The sequence below is a fragment of the Belonocnema kinseyi genome, chromosome 8 (assembly GCF_010883055.1).
Source record: "Belonocnema kinseyi isolate 2016_QV_RU_SX_M_011 chromosome 8, B_treatae_v1, whole genome shotgun sequence".
Lineage (NCBI taxonomy): Eukaryota > Metazoa > Arthropoda > Insecta > Hymenoptera > Cynipidae > Belonocnema > Belonocnema kinseyi.
The window spans coordinates 93356437-93380988 of record NC_046664.1 but is presented as its reverse complement, the minus strand read 5'-3'; the positions used below and the strand labels follow the sequence as shown (position 1 = coordinate 93380988).

General features: G+C 29.2%; 2 protein-coding genes across 2 annotated transcripts in view; one reads left to right on the top strand and one right to left on the bottom strand.

The window, feature by feature from the left end:
* Nucleotides 1-2440: 2440 nt before the first annotated feature.
* On the top strand, nt 2441-13164 carry LOC117179019 (EARP-interacting protein homolog). The gene is made up of 6 exons (XM_033370644.1): nt 2441-2579; nt 2793-3018; nt 5863-6083; nt 6207-6388; nt 9161-9457; nt 12869-13164. Exons 1-6 carry the CDS (start codon nt 2538-2540, stop codon nt 13029-13031), a joined length of 1131 nt encoding a protein of 376 aa, XP_033226535.1. The 5' UTR covers nt 2441-2537; the 3' UTR covers nt 13032-13164.
* Nucleotides 13029-24552, bottom strand: part of LOC117178606 — a 30036-nt gene continuing 18512 nt past the window's right edge. Inside the window, exons 10-13 of the mRNA XM_033370030.1 lie at nt 23731-24044; nt 17056-17153; nt 16603-16692; nt 13029-13700 (exon numbers count right to left, since the gene is read on the bottom strand). Of these exons, the coding sequence (XP_033225921.1) occupies nt 13173-13700; nt 16603-16692; nt 17056-17153; nt 23731-24044 (1030 nt within the window). The 3' untranslated portion in view covers nt 13029-13172. The remainder of the gene's footprint in view (nt 13701-16602; nt 16693-17055; nt 17154-23730; nt 24045-24552) is intronic.

Here is a 24552-nt window from a genome sequence, read left to right as displayed (position 1 = left end):
CCTTCGGCTTAAACGAAGACGGTTTCATAACGTGTTTTGTGCTTCGCACTCGATTTTGTCTAACATGTGAACTTTTCTACACTATGTGCAACACTATTATGTCAAATGAATATTGTATTTATTTCTGCACTTCGGGCTGGTACTGCTTACTTAGATATTACAAAATAATATACAAATTTTATTTTCCATGATCACTTTAATATTATCTTCTTTTCAAAATTAAAACAAAAGTGCACATCACATAAAAAAAGCATTTTGTTAATAAACTTTTTAATGGAAAGTGTTTCGTTTTTCCATAAATTTGATTTGTTTATTTTCAATGTTATTTTTTACAATTTAAACCAAAAATTCGCATCCTAGCGTTAAGTGGTTTGAAGAAAATTTGTAGATACAATTTGGGCGAAAAAATTTCTTAGTTATAATTTTATTGTAGCTTGTGTCGTTTTTCCAAAAGTTAATTTTTTAAATTTTGAATGTATTCTTATAAAAAAATTGTATTGCAAATTTGTAGCTCTTTTTTGAATGCACAATTTTTTCTCATTCATGGTTTGCCGTCATCATTTTTTCAAAAATTTAATTTTTTTATTGTGAATGTTATTTTTCACGAGTAGAACAAAAACTACGCATTCTATCAAAAAGTGAATAATAACAAATTCGTAGATCTTTTTTGAGTGCGCAATTTTTATTTAATTTTATTTTGTCGCATCTTGCATAGTTAGACCGAAAAATGGAATTAATTATTTTTCATTATTTTTTGTACCGCCAAAATATGAATTTTTTCGAAAAAAATTCAAAAAGTTGTTTTGATAATCTTGTAGGACCTTCAAAACGTAACGTTTCTTTTTCTATTCTTGACTTTTTTCATATCTTGCGTTATTTAGGATAAAATGTTCATTTTCATTAATTTTTTTAAATTTTTGTGAGCGCTATAACTATGGTAATTCTTTTTTTATCGAAAAAAGTCATTACGAGGAAATAGTTGGCTAACGAACTTGACCTTCATTTTTCGGCACTAAAAGAATATACCAAAGGCCAATCTGATAGATTAATGTTTTCAACATTTATCGCGCTTATAGACAGAGAACGTTAACATTATTTTCTGACAGTCATTCAAATTGATTTATCAACAAAAGTGAAGAATTCGCGTCTCGCAAAATAATGTAGTAGCAGATATTTGAACGATTTGACCAGGCAGAAGGTTAAAATTATTGTTACTTTTGTTACAATGATATCATAAATATGGGTATATCACGATATCGAGATGATCATATTTAACTCACCAACGTTTCGACGGGAAGCCACCCATATGACTAGTAAAAAGAATAATGTTGGTCAAATCACTACCCATTTCCAGCTTCTCGTCAAATTTGATCATTACGATGTATCGTGACAGACCCATATTTGAGAAATCATAGTAACCAAAATAACAATAATAAAAAAATTTTGCCTCATATCAATTCATTTTTCGTTCAATTAAATATTTTAATAGTTTGATGACAAACAAAATTTTTTTCATGCCAAAATAGAAATGACAGGTGACGCCCCTATTCTGCAATCTACCCGATAATAAACGTTGAATTCAGAAAATTTAAGAATTTGTCTAAAAGTCCCCCAACGCGGGAACAGAACAAGTGCAAATCCTTTTCCTATCAATTGACTAAGTAAAATTTAACGAAAGCATTTAGTTAACCTATTTTTCATTATTAAATCTTTTTATATCTTATAAATTGGAAAAATATTCAAATTTATATTTTAATAATTTATTTAAACGTCTTAAAAATGCATAAAAGAAATCTATTTAAATGTGCGAATTGCAATAATTTTAACTCTAGAGAGGCGGACTTGAATTGTTAATAATTAAATTTTCAAAAATTATAATCCGCATGAAGGAATTAAAACAATTTATTACACATATTTTGTGAACTTGTCAGAAGGAATTGAATAATCTAAAAATATGAACAGTTTTGGGGAATAGAAGACATCTCTGTGAGGTTATCTGTCGGTACAATTACAAGGAATTAAATATGTTGAAAACTCGTTCTCTTTTGGCGAATAGGAACCTATGAGGCGGCCATTATGGAAATAGAAATAAATTAGTTTCTGAGATATCCTATGCTTATAATGACATTTCAGACATATGGAAAAATCGCGCAATCAAAATAATAGAATAATCTTCACTTTTACGTTGATGAAATCTGAAAATTTTAATTTTTCTCTATTTAACGCTTATTACCGGGTAACCTTAATTTTTAAAAGTCGATACGTTTTCCCGGGCTATTAATATTGTAATTTTAAAAAATGTTTATAAATTTTTCCTGATTTCCAGGTGTTCCATGACCTACGATTCGAGTTTCTTGCTTTTTAAATTTAAGCATGTGGCGCCTGTGAAATGTCAACCCAAATTACGAGTAAGTGGTTGCATGCAACTTCAGATATATAGAATGTATGTGTACATTATCGTGCGTGGGTGCACAGTGTAGCCAGCTGTGAGCTGTCAATTTTTTTAAATAACTGCTTTCTACAGAAAGTGTTGCAAAATGGAAAACGATAATCCTGTTATTTATGGCCTTGAATTTCAGGTAAAGAAATTCGAAACAACGATTAACGCTTGTAATAAAAGAAAATATAGTATTTATAGGTTATAAAATCCTTACCATTCTTTATTATTTTTGCTTCTTATTTTATAATTTGAATCCATAAAATAGTGCGAATTTGCATCCTGATATTTCTGAGTAATTGACCGATGGAGAAAAATATTTAAAAAAATGTTAACTCAAAATTTGATATTACAGGCCAGGGCTCTTTCGGCACAAACTGCAGAGACGGACGTTGTTCGATTTTTAGTAGGAACTCAATCTTTAACTTTCAGTAATAATCAGGTGCACTTAGTAGAACTTAATGAAGAAACTGGAAGTTTAAAAACTCAATTTTATCAACATCCAATTGGCGAAATATGGTCTTTGCAAGCCTCTTCGATGGATCCTGACAAATTTATTACGTGTTACAACACTTTGAATGGTTTGTGTATAGAATATATTAGACATATAGAACTGAACAAATATTTATAACAGGCGCGAATCTACAGCTTAGTGAAATCAGCGCCCCCCTACCCTTCGTGTTTGTTTTCACTGGGAAATGGAGAAAATTGGTCAAAAATATTAATATTTGAAAGATTGCAAAAGATTATTTATGATAATCTTCAAATTCATTCATTCAGATTGTCCAACTGTCAATTTTATATTTTATTATTGTATATGTCAGTTTTGACATCATCTTTGAGTTTCAGTAACATGAAGTTGTTGAATTTAATCCATAGAACCCAGTACAAAATTCAAATATTTTTGGTTGATATTTCATTCATCCTAGTTGAAAAGCTTATTATTATATTTTTGGTTGACAATTCATCGTTTTTCATTGACAGTTTTATTATTTACCCGAAAATGTAATTATTTTGTTCAAAATTCAAGATTTTCGGTTGAAAATTCAGCTGCTCTGTTGAAAATTCCTCTTTTTGTATTGAAAATTCGACAAGTTTGATAGAAAATTCATCTATTTTCTTTAAAATTCAAATAATCGGTTTAAAATACATACTTTTGGGTTGAGGATTAATCTTTTTTGCTAATAATTCGTCTTTTTGGCTTGAAAATACAAACAATTTGATTGAGAAATTAATTATTTTGTTGAAAAGTCGTTTTTTTTAAATAATTTCAACTGTTGTTATTTAATATTATAATATTTTTTGCTTTAAATGTAAAGTATTCAATTTTTCGTTGATAATTAATCATTTTTGTTTTCAAATTCAACTGCGTGGTTAAAAGTTGAAATACTTTGTTAAAACATTTTATTTTCAGCTGAAGATTCGTTAGTTTATTTGAAATTTCGTCCTTTCTGGTAGAAAAGTGTTATTCTTGGTTGAGCATTCATCTTTATGTGTTTCAAATTCCCGGTTTTTTATGAAAATTTTCTAATTTCCCGGTTTTGTAGAACATTTTGGTCTTTAAAGCTTTTTATATCTTTAAATAAGCTTTTGATTTAAATTTACAGAATTAATTTTTCTTTCGGATTTAGTTTCTCGATTGAGTCTTTAGCGATTTTTTCATTATTCTTCAAATTTACAAAATTAGCAAATAAATCGTTAATGATCTACTTTCATGGAAATTCTTTATAAATTATAATTTATTTTTAAGCTATTACTTCTGTATTTGAGACTAAAATGATAATTTTTAAAAAAACGTCATGCTTAATATGAAAATTATTAATTCTTGACAATTTATTTTCACGATCCTAATTTAAGTATACTTTTTAAACGATGCTTATGGAATTGTTTAATGTTTAAAATGATATAATTTTCTTTTGTACATAAATCGCATTTTTTAATAATAAAATCTATCTAATCACATGTAAATGTCATTTGATAATACATGCTATATGATAGCTCTTAATAATTATTTTTATCATCTTTAACATTTCTATAATTTTAATTTTCAATTATAGTTTTAAATGCACAATTCTGAAATACTTTAATTTTTAAAGCCTTGAAACTAAAGTTATTAGGTTCAAAAGTTTCAATTGCAAAATTTTTTTTAGAATTTTCTTAATTTTTAAATGCTCCATTAGGGTGCTAATGCTTAGTTTGTTATGTTAGATTTTTTAACCAGACAAAAAAAATTTCAAATGTGCAGTTCTTAATGCTTTTTCAGAGTTCCTAAATTATTACGGGTGTTCAATTTAAACTTATTCAGTTTTAGAGGTTGCCAGTTTTTAAATTTCATTATGTAAAAAAAAGCATTCGGTAGTTTTGGTGCTGATACTATCTTCTTCCATGATTTAGGAAAATTAAACCCGTGAGAGCTTTTGAAATTATTTAAAATAATTGAAATCTTTGGAAACCTGATTAAATCCGTTAAAATCCTTTAAATATTTCTCGGTGAATCTTTAAAAATATCCTAAGACCGGATAGGCTGTATAAAATGCTTCTTAATCTTCCGAAATTCTAGGAAGTTGTTTAACCTAAAATATATTAAATCCTTTAAAATCTTTTAATGTACTTTGTCATTCTTAGGTACTTGGAAGTATCTGGAAATCTTTTAAAATACCTTAAAATTTTTCAAACACCTTAAAAACATTAAAAAATTTTTAATTCTAACAAAATATCTTCAAATTTTTGAAATCCCCTGATACGATTTATTTAAATCCTCAAAAACCTTATAAAATCCCTTAAAAATCCCTTGAAAATTTTTTAAATCTTTTGAATCCCTTGGAGTCTTTTCAGTATCCTAAATCCCTATGAAAGCCTTTCATTTTCGTGAAATTCTTTACAGTTTATAAAAATATTATAAAATTTTTAGAATTTTGTATATCTATTGATATTCATTAAAAAAAAAACCTAAAATCATCACATAAAAATCTTTTGAAGTCTTAAAAATCCTTACGACACTTTTGAAATTCTTTGCAATCACAGAAATTTGGCTTTAATCTCTGAAAAGCTCTTAAAATTATTTTATTATTTGAGGAATTAAAAATGATTTAATTTTTATTTAGAATACATTAAATTTAGAAGAATTTTGTTTTAAATATTTTTATTTTGTAGTTAGTATTCAATATTTAAATTGAAAATTTTTCAGGTATGAAATGAAAAATTTTTTAATTTGTATGACTTGAAAAATGTTTGGTAATCCGGAAATGCCCAGAAATTTATTTTGGTTTTTAGAGACCACTCTGAGACTCTGAACTCGTATAAAATTGGTTAATAATTAGTCAATTTAATCAGCCGCCCCCTCCAGGTCACTTTTCTGGCTTCGCGCTTTATTTTTAAACAGATTTTAATATGTCACACTGCGAAAAAATTATTTTTATTTGCAGATGAGGGAGTTTGTCAAATGAAAGGGGCACTTTGGAAGCTGCCAATGATAGGAGAATCGACAAATGAGATTCTAAAACTCGAAAAGTTGTCTGATATCGACACAACGCCTTATGGGAACGATTTAAAAATAATTGCCTATCATCCTAGCGATGGGACAAAAGCTGTGTCTGTTGTGGATAATAATTTTATTCTTTGGGACTTGAGAAATGATAATCCGCAGGTGCTTTCTTTTCTATACATTTCAAAGGAAATATAAATCACTATCCAAACCATTGGTATCACCACTCAGAATTACTAGTACAATTTTTCAATTTACTGAAATAAGCGAATTAAAATTTAACAGGTTGTTACTGTTGGTACCTTATCAGGAAAAGGTCAACCAAGGTTTACAACTGGAAAATGGAATCCACACAACGGATGTAATCAATTCGTAACACTGAATGAGAACAACGTACGAGGTTGGGACCTACGAAATCCATCTGAATCTTCCTGGAGCATTCCTAATGCCCATTCGCAAATCGTCAGGTGAGTGAAATATCAAAAGGTAGGGTCTAAAATTTTTCAAGTTTCTCACAAAATCGATGAATTTTTAACAAAATTGTTGATTTTTCAACCAAAAGGATACATTTGCAATCAAGAGGATAAATTTTCCATCAAGAAGATTAATTTTTTACCAAAGAAGCATTTTCATAGAAAATTATGAATCTTTAACCAAATCAATTAATTTTTAACAAAGTAGTTAGACTCTTAGCCTGGCGTTTAATTAAAAAAATTAATTTTCAACAAAAACTGGAATTGTTGTTATTTCAAACAAAAAAGATTTTAATTTTAAATTGAAAAACAGTGCAATTAAAAGAAATTATGTTTAACATAATAATAGTTAAATTCTCAATCAAAACAGTTTTATTTTTAACCAAACAGTTACATTTTTACCCCAAAAAGATGAAATTTCTAAGAAAAAAGAAGTTTTACCTCAAGAAATGAATTTTCAACGAAAATGATCAATTTTTAACCAACAAAATTAATTCTTAAAAAAATAGTTCGGCTCTCAGCTGAATAGCTCGACATTCTCGATATAAACTTAAATAGATGATATTTCAACCAAAAATATTTACTTTTAATCAAAGTAGTTAATTTTTTAATCAAAACAATTTCATTTTTATCCAAGTTGTTGGATTTTCTACCAAAGGGAAGAATTTTCAACCAAGGAGATGAAACTTCAACGAAAATTATGAATCTTTAACCAAACTTAACAAAGGCTGCAATAGTTGATACTTCAACCAAAATATTATAATTTTTAATCAAACACAGTTATAGAAAAAAAATGAATTTTCAACAAATATTTAAATTCTTAATCAATTTTTTTATGTTTTCATAAATAGTTTCAACAGTTTTTAATAAATCAATGAGATTTCTACCAAAAAAGATGAATTTTCAAACCAAAAAGACGAATTTTCAATAAAGAAAAATTTTCAGTAAAAAAATAAACAAAATTTGAACAAAATTGTTGAATTTCCAAGGAAAAAAGTTACATTTTTAACAAAAAAGGATGACTTCTTAACAAAATTGTTAAATTTTCGACAAATATTTTATTTCTCATTCAATTTTTCATTTATTTTTTTCAACCAAATAGTTGCAACATTTTTAAATAAAAAATATGAGATTTCTACCAAAAAAGATGAATTTTCAAACTGAAAAGACGACTTTTCAACAAAGAAAGATGTTTCAGTGACAAATAAAACCAAATTGTTGAATTTTTAATCCAAACAGATAAATTTTTAACAAATAAGGATGCCTTCTGAACAAAATTGTTAAATTTTCAAACAATATTTTAATTCTCAATCAATTTTTCATTTATCTTTATTTTCAGTCAAACTGTTGCAACAGTTTTCAATAAAAAAAGATTAGATTTGTACTAAAAATAGATGAATTTTGAAACCAAAAGGACGAATTTTCAAAAAAGAAAGATTTTTCATTCGCAAAAGAAACCAAATTTAAACGAAATTGTTGAATTTGGTTAAAAAAACAAGCCAAAACGATACATTTTTAACAAAAGGAATAATTTTTAACAAGATTGTTAAATTTTCAACAAAACAATTAAATTTTCTATCAACCAATACATTTTTTAACCAAAAAAGTTGATTTCTCAATCTCAAAAATGTAGTAATAGATTTTTCAACCAACAAAAATTATCATTCAACAGAAAAATGTTGTATTTTCTTACTTTGGTTTCTAATAATTCAGTTCGCATGTAAGTGAAAAACAAGTATTCACCTTTTTCACCGATTTTGAAATTTGTCACCCATTCCACCTATTTAAGAAATTTAACATTTTTCAATTGAAAAATAAAATGTTATACCATATTTAAAGTTTGGCATTATTTATACTAATACGAGAATTTTTGTTAAAAAATCTTCAAAATAAATAAAGTGAAGATTTTTCTAAAAAGGTTAAAAGACATTTATTCATTTTTATAATTCTCCATTTTTAGGGTTCTAAAAATAAGTTCCAATTTTTTTACCTGCAAATCTCTTTTTAACTTATACTGAATTTGTCTTACATTTTGTTTTCAATTTTCTCTTACAAAAATATCGTATTAATCATAGAATGATCTTATAAAATCGTATTACATATTTTGAAAATTGTCAATTTTATCGTGTTTAATCGCATTTCAGTAAAAAATTGTTAAATAAGCCAGATAGAGAAAAACTTAAACACATAATTTTTTGGTATTTTTTAGAGGAATGATTATTATTCTTTTTCCTTTTGCATCTTGTGTCGTTTTTGTAAAAACTGCGGATTTTCGTGGGTTGTATAAAACAGATTAATGGAGAAAAAACAAATTGGAATAAAGAACAAAGAGTAAAATACCTGAATTAGTTCCATAAATGAACTTTTGCCGGATTTAGAAAGCAAACTTAAAGTTCTAGTTATTTTTATCAGTTCGAACAAATACGTGTCGTTTCATTGCCTTTGAAATGGTTCTTTGAGAATTTTTTTTATCGATTTGCATGTTTATTTAACTCATAAAACTTTTGTTGTCGCCTGTTTAAAAATATGACCTATTTACCTTTTTACACGAGAATGGGTATTGTTTGTGATGACTTTTTAAGTTAGAAAAGTGGACATTTTTCTTAGAAAATGAAGCTTAAATCTTCCACTGCACACTTTTAAATCTGGACTACAAAAAGTATTTCGGACAACGCACCATTTTAGGCTCTACCAATAGGATGTAAAAAAATCTAAATGAATGAAAAAATAATTTGATTGCAATCTCTTGTTTTATAAAAAACGTAGGGATTTGGATTTCAACGCTAATCGACAATATTTTCTATCCACGTGTGGAGACGATGGATATCTGAAATTTTGGGATATTAGAATGACCATCGAGCCTGTATTATCACGAATTGAGCATTCGCACTGGGTCTGGAACGTGCGAATCAATCGGTTCCACGATCAACTCGTACTAACTTCGAGCAGCGATTCCCGCGTAATTCTATGTAGTATTGCTTCCATTTCTTCGGAGCCTTTTGGACACGTTGTTCCTACCGACGAAGAATCAATCCAAGCTGTAGAATCATCGACCAAAGAAAAGTAGGTTTCAAACATTATTTTTAAAGTTAAAGTAAATAATAATTGATTGTACAAGACGATTCGGTAACATTTCACAATTTTAGTATATCCTGATTTTAACGTTAAAAATTAGACTATTTCAATTGGAAAATCCTATTAGTTAAACAAATGTAAACGCCCTAGTGGAACTTTATAAACTATTTTTAATTTTAAAATATCGTCAAAATAATATATTTATAATTAAAGGCTTTTATTAAATTTCAAATCTAATTTTAGTCTAAAATATTCCATTTTTAAACCATGGAATTTGAAATTTTTCCGTTAAGAAAAAGAACAGTTACTTAATATTCAGAAATATCTGAATGTTCATTAAAATCAGTAATTATAAATTAAATATTTAAAACTAAACAAAAAAACTAAGATTTAAGCGTTGCAATTTTAATTGTTCTATTCAATCAAATTTAATTTGTAGGTCAAATTCTTGAATTTTGATGCATAAATAACCATTGAACACCTATTATTATCTTTCATTATTTTAGACAAAATTCGAGTAAGTTGAAGAGATATTCAGAAGATTTGAAAAAATGCAAAATTACTTTAAATTTAGAAATTATTTCAAATGATTTAAGCGAAGTGCCTACGTGTACCGACAATATCCGATTATTCATACCGAAATTTCGGTACAACTAGCCAACAGTCTAATTTAAAACAAAATATAAATCTTGGCTTATTTTGAACAAAAAATGTTGAAGCTTTTTAAGAATTTTGACAGTCTTCAGGATAATAAGAAACATTTTCTAGGTAAGCTGAAAATGATTTTTTGTTTTAATGAACTAATTTTAAGAAAATATTTACAAAGATTTATGGAGATTTACAAAATTAAATTTCTACGCATTTTAGGGATTTTTAAACTATTTAAAATTAAAATAATTTAACTTTTAATTTGAACAGAGAATTTTCAATTTTTACAAATTTATAGTTGCAACTGGAATTTATCTAGAATAATAATAGTTCTGATTTCGGAACCGAGAATATTCAAATTTTAACAAATTCCGAGCTTCTTTAATTTACTGGAAATTTTTAAAAAGGAAGAAATTTTCAATTGGAATAGGAACTTTTTCCAAAGAATTCTAATTCTGAGTTGAAGCAGGGAATTTTCAAATTTTAACCAATTCTGAGTTTGAAACTGGTATTTATCCAGAAGCTGGAACAGGGTATTTTCGAAAAGAATGAATTCTAATAGGGTTGTTTCCAAAATCAAATATAATTTTTCCAATAAATGGATCTTATAGTACGTAAAATTCTAATTATAAAAACGCCCATAAAATATTTGTAACATATTGTTTACTATTTTTAATTTAATGTTAAAATATGAATTTTCTATCACGATGTCGATTGGAGGGCCCATTTGACGTCAAAGGGATCGGATTTTCCACCAGTCACAGCTCACGTGTCAGTGATTCGAAAATATCTTTTTCCGTGCCGATGTTCTGTTTTGATTATGTGCACATTTAAAATAGAAGTCGCAAAATATTGTTAAAGGAGGATTTCGTAAAAAAAAATAGAGAAAATCTACCGAAAATAGATATATAAGGTGGACACGCTGGGGCTTACATACATGGCGAGTTGAATGCTACCCGAATTGCACAACAGCAGGGGAGAAGCCATTATACAGGGGTATTTTCGTATTTCGCGCCTTTAAAGTTGCATTCGGATCGGCCATTCGGCCAAGTCCGTGCATCTTGCGTTCGAAACTTCAAACGGTTATGTTCAGATTCACCTGTTTGCCCTAATCGCTGTCAGTAAATGTAGGCAATGTCAATTTAAAGTTGACGCATGTAGTATTTCATTCACTTTATTTGAAACATATCCTGTCTATTCATAACATACCTTTTTATGGAGTAAAAATAAGCGTTAAACACCATTCACTCTTCGCCCATTGGAAGCGCAGAATATTATTACTATTTTATAGGATTTGTCACTCAGCAGCTATTTTATAATTTTATTGGCACAGAAAAAAATGATGTTTACTTCTCAGTTGACATGTCTCACTTCATTATTAATAAAACACTTTTATTATTTGTAATTACTATATAACATAACCTATATTGTTTTGACACTTGTATCCGTTTGAAGTTTCAAACGCAACCATAGAAACTGTCATGGACTTGATCCGAAGATGCACGGACTTGGCCGAATGCAACTTCAAAGGCGCGAAATATGAAAATACCCCTGTATAATGGCATCTCCCCTGCTGTTGTGCAATTCGGGTAGCATTCAACTCGCCATGTATGTAAGCCCCAGCGTGTCCACCCTGTATTTATGGTATGTATAAAGAATTCATTGAAAAAGTAGTAAATGTAGCTGGTTTACTGAACAATTCCTAAATATGTACGATTTTAAAATGTGTTAATAATTGCATTTACTTTTTTCCTTCAACATACTGCTGACTCGTAAAAAAACAAATATTACAACAGGATAACTTTTTTTTGTAACATAATCATGAACAAATAAAGCTATCAAATAAAAACAGTCTGAGCTGACAGCAGACCATGGCCTAACCTCTTCATCATGAGTTTCGCATCGTCACTTTGATATATAATTATGAGAATCTCTGAGTCACGTGAAACCAATTTGAATAAATGTTTTACCGCCTTCAATTTTTAATAATTTTCGTCTGTTGAACTACACAAAAGAAAAAAAAATTATAGCGCACCTTCGATTCAGCTAAAAATTATGTATTAAAAAATTAATTTATCTAAAATAAGCGAAACAACCCTATTATAAGTTGAAATGGGATATTTTCGAAAAAATTAAAATGTTGAATTTGAACAGGGAATTTTACAGAAAAATTCTAATTCTTAGTTAAAACGAGATATTTTCGAACAAAAATTTAAATTATGAATTGGAACAGGGAATTTTCAACTTATAACTAATTCTGAGCTTGAATTAGAATTTAAAATTACTTAAAATGGTATAAGTTTGAACATTTTTAAATTCATTGACTGATTCTTCAATTTAGAGCATTAAAAATTATAATGTGGATTTATATTTTTGGAACTGAATCTGAATCTTTGAACTCTACAATTTATAAAAGCGTTTGATTTAAAATTGTTAAGTTGAAAAGTGTTAGTAGCTTCCATTTTATACGTTTAAATTATTGAGCATTTGAATACAAAATTGTTGAATGAAACAACTTTTGAACTTCAATTTTCAAAGTTTATAATTGAAAAGTTTCACTTTGACTGCTTTCATTTGCAGTTCAGTTTTTATTACTTCGAATGGAACAATTTTTAGAATTAGTGTACGATTTCTTAAATTTCAGTGACGGTGAAAAATGTTTGCGAACCGGGAAAAAACTCGGAATTGTTTTCTTTGATTAACACGGCCACCCTAAAAAAATTGTGTGTAAAAAAATTGAATTACTTTCAGATTGGAAGACGGAGTTGTTGGTAGATTTGAGGAACACGAAGACAGTGTTTATGCAGTCGAATGGTCTTCCGCAGATCCTTGGACCTTTGCATCTTTAAGTTATGACGGCCGATTAGTTCTTAATAAAGTGCCACGTAAATATAAGTATCAAATACTTTTATAAATAGCCATTTTGAATCTCATGTTTATATATTGTACATAATTAAATCAATTTAATTGTAAGACGCAGTTACTCTTCTATACGGCTACGCAAACTCTGGAAGAATAAGTACAAATAATTAATTTAGCAAATTAAATATTTATTTTACAATCTCTCAGACACTCTGCCAGCAACACTTCTCAACTGTCCATATACTTTAGAAGGCGGACTTCCCAATATCAGGTTACAAACAGCTCGCCTCGCAAGTTGAATATTTTGGTAGGAGCCGAGAATGTGAATTTTCGTATCAGCTAAGACGATTCTGGTTTTCGTTACGTTTTCGATAGTGAATTTTGTCCTACCACCCTTGCCAGCTAATCTACCGATCGCTCTGGATAAGTGATCACCTTTCAGAGGTTTGACGTCCTGAATTTCAAAAGATTCGACAAACAAATCGTCGAGACGTAATAGTGCAAGAGCGTCTTCTACTTCAAAACCGCAAACGAAAGCTTTGATAAAGTCGGCTCCTTTTTGAAGATAGGAAATATCCGGAGTCTCTGGAGCTGTTCTGATTTCCACGTTTCGGGTTTTCAGGTTGAATCTGACCTGGAGTTGCAAATGTTCGACAAGAGGTGTGAATATCTTCATCCACTCTTGTTTCAGAGGCGTGTATCTATGTGCTGGGACGGGAATCTGTTAATAAAGGATAAAATATAGATTTTCTTCGAAAATTGACCAATAAATGATATAAAACTGTACAAAAATTGGTTGAAGTACGCAACTTGACATAATATTTTTCTCTTGATATAATAGTACCAAGAATATCTTGTACTATTGTTTTTGAAAGAGCTACAAAATATATACTTAAGAAATTATTGCAAATTAAAAAAACAATCGAACGATCAAATTCGGACAACATACTCTTAAATGCCTCCATTAAGATTATAAAAAAAAGGGAAAAGAAGTCCTCAGTAAGATCTCACGGAGAGAAAATCCTGTTTTCCTCATGGGTTTTGGATATATACTAAAAATTTGCTTTTATTGCTCAGAAACAAGTTTCACTTAAAAGAGCAGGCTAAAATCGATGGGCTCCCTTTTAAATTAACTCGATATTTGTTGTTTTCTGATAAATTTATCGGATTTTTTCGAAAGCAACTAGTAATAAGTACGGTTTTCTGTGCTGAAAACCTTTAATGTTGACCCTAAAAAAGTTTCTACATGATTAGTATTGAATGACTCCTTTTGTTTAGATTTTGAAAAATGTGTGACATCAGTTTTTCGTAAATTCGACGTGTCTAGTGCATTTAACGTAAAATGAGAAGAAAAAAAATCACGAATTTCCGAAAAATTAAAAAAAGGAATGTTCTGGCGTAAATAGTTAAGAAATTATGATGTCTTAAAGAGATTCTTTAGTGCGTAAAACGTCAATATTATCCTTTTCGCATAAAATCTTTTCCTCTGAATATCCTGCATGAAAGTTATGGTCTCTTAAAGCAGGTTGCTTTTTTGGAATTCTATTTAAAAATTGAATAATCAAATTATGTTAACTGTTTTATAACTTCTAAACTATTTACTCTAGAACATTCTTTTTTTCAAGAATTTAGAAAGTTAACTTTTTTTAGTCTCTAGAAGTTTTACGTAAATTGCACCAAAAACGTAAGATGAATGTAAGCGTAATTTTTGTTTAGATGGTAAAAAAAAATTTTTAATAATTTGTTTATAAACGACACAAGATTTAAAAAAAAATTAATAGATAAAAGTTGTTAATCTCAAAAAGATCTTCAAATTTGTTTTTACTTATTACATAATCATGATTTATGATTGAGAAAGTATTAGAATTGTCGGAAATTTGACATCACACTTTTTCAACGGATCTCCACGTTTCGAGACCTCCTGAATCCGAAAATCAGGTTTTCACGATGGCGTATGTCTGTCTGTCCGTCTGGCCGTCCGTAAACACGATAACTCTCGAAAAAATGAACGAATCGAATTCATCTTTGGCACACTTTTTTTTAGGTCCTAAAAGAAAGGACTAGTTCGTGAACCAGCCATTTTTAATAAAAATTCAAAAAGTGAGAGCATTTTGAAAATTTTTGAGACCACTTTTTTCTGAATTTGAAAATTCTATGTACGGATATTTATAGTATTAAAAAGAACAAACAATTTTTCCTTATGTTCGTTTTCGATAAAAAGAAAATGATCAGAGTTATAGCGTTTTCAAAATTTGTTTAATCAACCGAAAATCAAAATTTGAAGCCGAAAAATGCACGATATGAAAAAAAAAGAATGAACAAAAATGGTTATCCTAAAAAAGATCTACAATTTCGTTAAGGATCACTTCTTGATAGGACGCGTACTTTTTGTTTTATTCGTGAAAAACAACGTTAAAAAAAAAAAGTGAATAAAATAAAAATGTTTGGAAAAACGACGAAAGTTACGAGAAAAAAATCCAACAAAACCTGTTTACATATGTCTGTGGGAAATCGAGCGCGCAGCGCGAGTGTCACGATGAAAATGTGTACCTCAAAGCCTACAGAGCTTTGAGAAACTTAATCTTTGACTATATTTAATTAAGTAGACAATTCAGAATATGAAGACGCATATAAATACTGCCATCTAAAAGAGATCTTTTTGATAAAGTTTTTTTCGAGCATTCGAAATACAAAGTAAAGAACTCACATTGAAAATAAACACATTAATTCAGGGCAAACAACACAAGCTGTAATAACATGTTAATTAACAACATTGTTTTTTTATAGGATGCGCACTTTTTTCTAATTATAAAAACAAGACAATGAAATTACATCTGTTTCAATATTAATGCTTATTGTAAATTGTAATAATATACATAAGGGTCAAATATTAAAGCAATCATGAAAAATTAAATTTGCACATTATTTTGCAATATCTAAATAAGCAGTACCAGAACGAGGTACAAGATTAAATACAATATAAATTAGATATTATAGACTTGAACTTCATGCAGAAAAGTTCGCACTTTGGATAAAATCGAGTGCGAAGCACGAGATACGTGATGAGAATGTGCTCGTTAAAGCCGAAAGAGCATTAACGAAAGAGAATTCACAATCGCCGAATTACAGTTGTCGATGCTTTGACCTTTAACTTTAAACGGTATGTGTACCAATGCGGTGGAAGCGCAAAGATCAAGCGCGAAATAAACATAGAATATTTAGAATGTTAGAAAAATAAAGGTTCAACCTAAAAAATAATTTTTTAACCAAAAATAGAAGAATTAAATTTTCAGTTTAAAAAAAAATGAATTCTCAACAAAATAATTCAATTTTAAACCCAAAAGATAAATTTTCTGCAACAAAAGATACAGTATCAATAAAATATATCAACTTTTAACTAAAAAGAAACGAATTTTCAGCCAAATAAATTAAATTTTAATCACAGTTATGAATTTTCAACCAAAAATATAATTTTTTTGACCAAATAGAGAGCCATTAGAATATGTCCGCGCGGTGGTCAGATTTTTTTTACATTAAACTTGTGCACATTGCGGAATATTATACCGAATTTTAATTTTAATGTATTCTGAACTTAATTTCTTAATTGAGTACAAAATATTTACCTTGCGGAATTCGTCACCGCTTACAGTTCTTGCCTTTTTCGAGGAGGATTTTGTCTTAACTTTTCCTTCTATACCGCTCACAACTTCAACCTGGGAACAGAATAAAATGATTATTAATTAAACCGAAACCCTGAAATGAATATTAATTGTAAAATATACTTTCGATTAAACAAAATGAAAGTATATCGTTTTGGATGCAATGACGAAGAAAATGGTAAAAGTCGGAAACGGAATCAAACCATGAGAGTTTCGTTTCGTTATACCACAAAAGAATGTAAACATTTCTACATTTTTTGAAGCAGCATATTTAATAACTAAAATGCAAACAACATCTTTTCAGATACTTTTAGCCGATAATAAAAATTGAGTTTCTGTTAATTATTTCAGTAGCAGTCTTATTTTAATTGTATTTAATAATAAAATGAACAAAAATGTATCCAAACGTAACCTTACCTCCATTTGACTTTCGGATTCATGTCTTCTTTTGGTGTTTTTGATCGGTTTATCTTTCATTGGCTCAGCCATGATCATCAAAGTATAGCAACGCTTGTCTTAAAATTTGCAGCACACAAAACTTTTCCTTAAAAAATGCAAAATTGATTCACCCACGTGCATAATTACACTCCAAAGAATTATATATTTCCACTTCAAGCATCAGCTAACTTCACTTCGTTGAGAACTGAAGGGGAAAATGAATAAAATTATTATCTTGTTATTCTTTCATCTAATAGTTCATAAAAAATAACTATTTTTCAAATGCGCTTGTATAGAAAAATGAGTATTATTAGCAAAATAGGTCAAAAATGATTTCCGGGTTTTCACCTCATTACACAATGAAGTGAAGTTGGCTGGTGATTGAAGTGAAAATACCTACAATTGTAAAGAATAATATCAACCAATCAGAAGGTAGTTCTTAAAGCCGAAAGTTTGTTGTTGGACAATGTATTCTATATACTAGACCTTTAACATACCTGGCGCAATTATTTGAATATTTAATTTCAAAATTACATATGTTGTTCGTTATAAAATTTGTAATAAAAAATAAATTGTTATTACATTAAATTTTTCAATATTATAATTTCAATCTATTCAAATAAAGAGCATTATTCAGAAATCAAATAAAAGACATTTTTAAATTTAAAATATTTTTATATAACTGGGTAAAAATGTGCAAATTAATAATTCTTATTACTAATACTGCCTTAAATTGTAAATTCCTTAATAACTATATAATTCTAATTTTGTATAAATTACTTGAAATAAAAGTGATGGAAATATGAACTCCTTACCTCGTAACCCTGATAAAACGCCTGTAAATGCTTAATTAAAAAACTTTGAACTATATTGAGAAATGAAAATAAACTACCACAAAAATACCAGAACAAGAAGTTATAAAAATTACTGTTTCGTATGTTTTACGCCAATTTGATGTACTCAAAATGGTGAGAAAAATAATTTAGTAACAAAAATTTGCAATGGCAGTAGATAAATTAGTTGAAAATTGCTGATGGGTAAAATATGATTTACAATTACAATAACAATTGTCATTCAACAATCAAGAGTAAGTGCAATAAGCAACAAGTTTGTCAATTAATTAAATAACTTATACATCTATATTTTATCATCATATACAGTACAATATGTCGTGAAAATAATGAATGATTCACTCTCAAATTTACGTTTAGCGACATTATTAATGCAATTGTAGTCAAATTACATTCATCCATCGTGATAAAAAAAATACTACCTAGTCTAAAAAAAAGTATTCACTGAAATCGTGTGTAATAACAATGTTAATTTTCGTATTTGCTATGTCGAAATCGGTTTAGTCAATTTGTTAATGACGTAAAAAACTGTTTCTTAATGAATGTGAGTTCGTAAATTGGTGGGAATGTGTAAGACAGAACAAGTGATTGTAATTTTTTATAACACTTTTTTTTCATTTTCTGATAAGTCTATGGTAATTAATAATTAATAACAAGAAAAAAACCTTTTTCATCAATGTGTCTACAGTAATTATTAAAAGGTACAATTAGCAAATTACTATGTTGTGTATTCACTTGTGTAATAATAGATAATAATATAATTGTAATATTTTTCTTCATAATTGTAGCGCGATTTCTTTTTCACGTGCTCGATCATTTCTACAAATATAATATTGTATCTAATATTTTATTTTTGTTTTACATATCCACGTGAATTATTATCAATCGATTTACCTTCACTCCTATTTGTATCGTTTAATCAAATACTAAAAATACAAATGTTTTGCATACGAGCATCAAAATCATCGGAACCTTCGCTTAATTATTCCGGTGCTTTTGTCGCGCATCTCCTTACGCATTAATATATAATATATTTCAAGCGTTCCCTAGAAAATTAAGAGGAACGTGAAGAAAGTCACTTCGCACTTGTCAAGTATATTTACAAAGCACAAAATCGGCGTCGTACAATCAATCGCGTGCTCATTTGCAAATCTTGCTTCTCAGAGAAAAGACAAATATCCAAAGATCACATTATCATTCGGAAATTCAATGATAACAATCCTGCGTCCTACAAAAAGAGACTCGGAATTATTATTTAATTGCTCAATCAATGCATTATAATTAATAATAACACTCTCTTTCAATAAACGCATATTTTCTTTTTCAGAGAAGCAATTCACAGCCCCCTTAATTTTATTAGGACACGTCGAATAATCCACTTATCGTTTAATTATCTGTATTTACAGGTGAAACTTATCTTGTTTATGGTTTATACAATCATGTAATTTAATGTTCAATAATAAAATTGTAACATAATAATGCCTAACCTACCTAGTGTCAAAAGGAATATTTTACAACGAAATTACAATTCATTTTTCTCGCAGTGATCCTTAAGTTATTTAGCAATAACTTTAGCACTAGATTTTACATTACACTTCATCCCATCACAATGTAGAGTATGGACCAAATTATACGTGATTCTCTCATTCTCTCTCATATATACAAGCTCTTCTTCGCGGATCGATTTTTTCTTTTTTATAATAAAATAAGCACACTACTATGTACAAGAGACGACTGATTAATATTATTATTATCATCATTCAAATAATAATTTACCCACAGGTAGGCGAGACTACAACTAAATAATTTAAGCTAAGATTCGTGGCGGAAATAATGACAATTAGACTCGAAATTATGACTCGGAATCAAAAAACCGCTTCAGTCTCAGTAGAAAGAATCAGAGTGTGAGTCAAATCTCGTATAAATTCTCTTAAAGGGCAAAATGTAGTCCCTAATTATTTTCAGTTCTTAACAACACTTTTTCAAAGCTCGCGGGTCTTTACATTATGCGATTCAACGATTAACGTAAGCTAGAGAATCAAATCACATTCAAGAAAACCAATCGCCAAATCTTTAGAAAATCGGAAAACTCACGTCTTCCAAAATCTTTTCAAATAAATACATTATTTTGTAAATTTTCTATTTTTTGTTTTCCTTCTATTTTTTATTTCAAGGCATCGAAATTGATTTCACTTATTTCAATGACACGCAGCTTGCATTGAAGAATAAGAGATTTATTTAACTATCAGAGAAAACGAGGAAGACCAGCTAATCAGATTTCCTAATGATTGGGTTGAACATCTATATAGGATTTCAGAAACTAGAAAATTCTAATCAATTCTCGTATATACGCGAAATAAATCAGGCTTGCAACCTCTGAATAAGGAAATGTGATGTTAAGCGGATTCAATTGATAGAAAGTGATGCAGGAATAATAAACACGAACTATGGTTTTCGAAGCTGCTTCGACCCACAAAACGTTTAATAATGTTTCACTAAGTTTATGTAACATAAATCTAGTTTCGCCTAATTACGAAAACAATTATACATCAAAGTGCATATGCACACACATACATTCTTACGTCTGACAATTAGGCGTCTGCCTATATGTGTGTAATTGATGCTACGCGAGGAAGATATCAAAGACTTGTAAACTCTAAATGTAAGAAGATTACGACAAAAAAAATCAATGACAGTGAAAGTTGCACATTTTCGAATTAGAGCTAATTCAATTAATAAACTTTAAATCGTTTTCTATGTACAATGAGAAGTGCTCGTGTAACTTTACAAGAAATTATTTACAAAATATATTCATTCATATATTACCTATCAAATTAACATTGTATTAATTAATTTTATTACAATAGTTATTCTTATCATCTCCGTATATTTATGCTTGATTTATCCCAACGTTCCTTGCTTTATAAATAAAATAAATCCTTTTTATAACCCTATGCCCCACTGCTACTAAATAACTCAAGACGACATTCTAACTGTGAGACTGTGTTTACAGAGCTAAACATTCGATATCAATTCAAGACAAGTTAAAATTCCGACTTTCCAAAGAATTTTCTATTCTACATTTTATTATCGAACGACGGAGATCTATTTTCTCGGTTATCAAACTAATTTTAACAACACGAGACATTCTTAACCAGTTTCTTCTAAGAATTTTTAACTTCCAAACACTACTTGGACATTTATCCAGAACTTTCAGTTCTTTAAATTTATTTTAAAGTGAAAAAAAAATTAAACTAAAATTTCACGCCACTAAATCATAACGCCACACTTAATCATAAACTCTAAGTTAGACGCCAGGATTTTGATTTTGTACTTACTTAAATTCCACAAAACAATTGTTTTAATACGAAAATACCGCTAATTACATCTCAAAGTCAAATTCCCAAAGAAATAACAAAATAAAACAAAAAATGACAGTAAAACTAACAAAACAAAATTCATAAAATTGCCTATTCAAAAAAAAGAATACTTGCAAGACAAAAAAAAAGTTCAAAAGACGTTCAAACTGAAATAAATAACACATATTCTTTGGAAACAGAGTCTGCCAGTGGAGTCGTCGAGTAGTCATTAAAGCCCCAGCGATTAACAAACGCTTTCGAAAGAAACTTACTGTCAATCCCCAACATTTTGACGGCAATAAATTTAAGATTATTCATGCACATTATTCAATTTGCTCTTATTGGTTCGTACATGCATAGAAGAATACAACTGGCGTTATTATATCGAGAAATCTTTGATATAGAGTTCATAGACTGATGACCTTATTGCAAGATTCTTTGATTCTTTTTAAAAATATAGATATCTGACTCTTTAATGTCTCGGTAGAACGTATACCACCTCGAAAGTCTTTTTTCCTAACCACTTTGAAAACGTTTCCTGGGAACGTTTCTAATGCACTGAAGTCTAGAGTCTACAGATTTCAATCACACATTCTAAAGGAAATAAAGTACGCTCGCGGACAGGAAAACCGAACGATGCACGAGCGGATTGGAGAACAAATTTCGATTGATTCAGTAGTTTCACTGGTTTAGTTATTTAGACTCAATGGCGAGCTTCTTTCGCGAAAATTTATTTATAAATCTTCCTATCTCTAAATAACTAAACCTCAAATTTACAAGCAGAGGAGATTCAAGGGTAACCTGAGTTTGAAGCCGTGATTTTGAATTTGTCCTGATTATCCAGGGGATGATTTTCGATTCTGTTAGAGACTCTGGAGCTCCTTTGGCTGCTCTTCTCCTGGGACTTGAGTAGCAACATTGTGCGCTATTGACGGATTCACCAGGTGGGGTCCAGCCACGTAGTGATCGAATAATCATTGATAGCAGACAGACAACCAGAGAGATAGGCCTTGACGAGCAACGGTAGCTAATCACTGTCAAGGTCGCTTTCCGAACGTCATTTGTTTTCACGAGATATTCGCCTCCGTTTCGCCTGCTCTGCTGTCTCGGCTGTCACTAAAAAATTGTTCCCGCTGTACGAGGTGTTTTAATTAAAGCAATATGCGAGACAAATTATATTATAGATTGAAAATGCATCATTCATGGAAAAGCTGTTAAACTGAGACGACCTGTTCGATTTTGAAAAATTAAAATTCTTAATCGGATAGATTGTAATGTTTCAATTAACAATTGCACAACTTGAAGCGCTTGCAATTAACAAAAACTGAATTTTCGAAATTTCAAATCTCGTTAATGTTATAATCGTCAAAATATTAAAGTATTAAATTTGGTTATTTTACAACTTTCAACGATTCGAATTTGAATCAAAACATCTTTTGATTTTTCAATCCTAAAATTGTTCGAATAAGAACACTTTCTATTTATTTTAAAATGTTTTAAATTTGAAAGTGCAGGGTTAAATTTCAAAATCTTGAATATTTATTTATTTCAATATTAAAGGCCTCAAACTTAAAATTGCTCAACTGAAGCCTCGACAGAGATAACTTTAGATCAACAAAAATCTGTTACACTAAAATCAGTGATCAAAGTGTGAACATATGCTGAGTTGTATGACATAGTTCGTCCAATTAAATATTGTATAATACGACATAGAACAGAAAGTCCTTGGACAAAAATCTCTTGTCATACTAGAAACATAGTTTTAGGTAAAAGTTTTTTTATTGATCCAACGTTATCTCTGCTCTGGCATCAACTATTATTTGGCATGAACTTGTTAAATCTAAAAGAGTTCATACAGCAATTAAAGCATACTTTTTATTATACTATAGATTTTAATTTATATTATATATATTATTAATTTTAAAATTAATTATTAATAAATTAAAACTGTGAAATACAACCTTGAAAAATAAAACAATTTCACAATTAATCTTTCAAATTTAACAATTCAAAAATTAGAAGTGCTCCCAACTATAAAATTTACAACTGGAATTGCAACCATTTTAAATTATGTAAGACCAAACTCGTTCAATCTCACATTATTTAATATATCTAATGACAGGTAAAGTAATTGAGTACGTTTTTCAACTCAAGATATGAATTTATATTTATGTATATAAATTCACTGTTGTTTCCCGGTTTCCCGGTCCATTGGTCACCCTAATTTTTTTTTGTATAGATCTTAAAAATCAGATCGTCTCGGTTCCGCAGCCAATTCAACGGTTACTGAACAAAAACAAAAGATTACCAAGCAATTGTTAAAATCACGTTTTTATGCTGCAATTTTTTTTTTAACTATTGCACTTTTTTAAGCCACTATTCCGAAAAATTTTAGATTTCCTTGAATTTTAGACGAACAATGAAGCCAAAGCCACATTACTCACCAGCTCCACTACGGGTTTTCCTTCTATTTACATCTTCCATTGATCTAGAAGCACCTCTTGTATTGCTCGCGGGCGTTGCCAAAGGTGAAGCTGTACTCTGACGAACAGACCTTCGCGTCGTGACTTCGCCTATAGATTCATTACTGGATACAGAATTGCCTCGCAGCCTCTCTTTTCCAACAGTAACCGCCGATGTCATTCCCGGCTGTTTCGTTGTCAAGAGTCGACTTTCTCTTTGTGCCCTATTGCTGGCACTGAAATTCTGCACAGTGGAATGAAGTTGGCTGCCAGTGACATTCGTGCCAGTCTGAGACCTAAAATGGAAAATTATTTAATTTAACGTTCAGTTAATAGCGTTGTTTCCAAAGTCAGACATCATTTTTCCAATAAATGGATCTTATAGTATATAAAACTATAATGATAAAAACGCTCATAAAATATTTTTTACATATTATTTACTATTTTTAATTTAATGTTGAAATATGAATTTTTTATCACGATGTCGATTGGAGGGCCCCTTTGACGTTAAAGGGGACGGATTTTCCACCAATCACAGCTCACGTGTCAGTGATTCTCAAATACCTTTTCTGTTCCGATGTTTTGTTTTGGTTATCTGCACATCGAAAATGGAAGTCGCAAAATATTTTTTAAAAAAATTTCAAAGAAGCGTCTCGTAAAAACCAATAGAGAAAATCTACTGGAAAAAAATTATATTTATGGTACGAGGGTAGTTCAATAAGTCCTTAGAATGAAGTATAAAAACAATTTTTTTTGAGTAAATTTTTTTTTTATTTTTCAACATAATCTCCTTGGAGCTCTATA

Excerpts from the sequence above, each read along its gene's own strand:
- LOC117179019 (XM_033370644.1), top strand. The coding sequence starts at position 2,538 with ATGGAAAACGATAATCCTGTTATTTATGGCCTTGAATTTCAG. Across the intron at positions 3,019-5,862 it reads GTGTTACAACACTTTGAATG|ATGAGGGAGTTTGTCAAATG; the intron begins GTTTGTGTATAG and ends TTTTATTTGCAG. Across the intron at positions 9,458-12,868 it reads GAATCATCGACCAAAGAAAA|ATTGGAAGACGGAGTTGTTG; the intron begins GTAGGTTTCAAA and ends AATTACTTTCAG.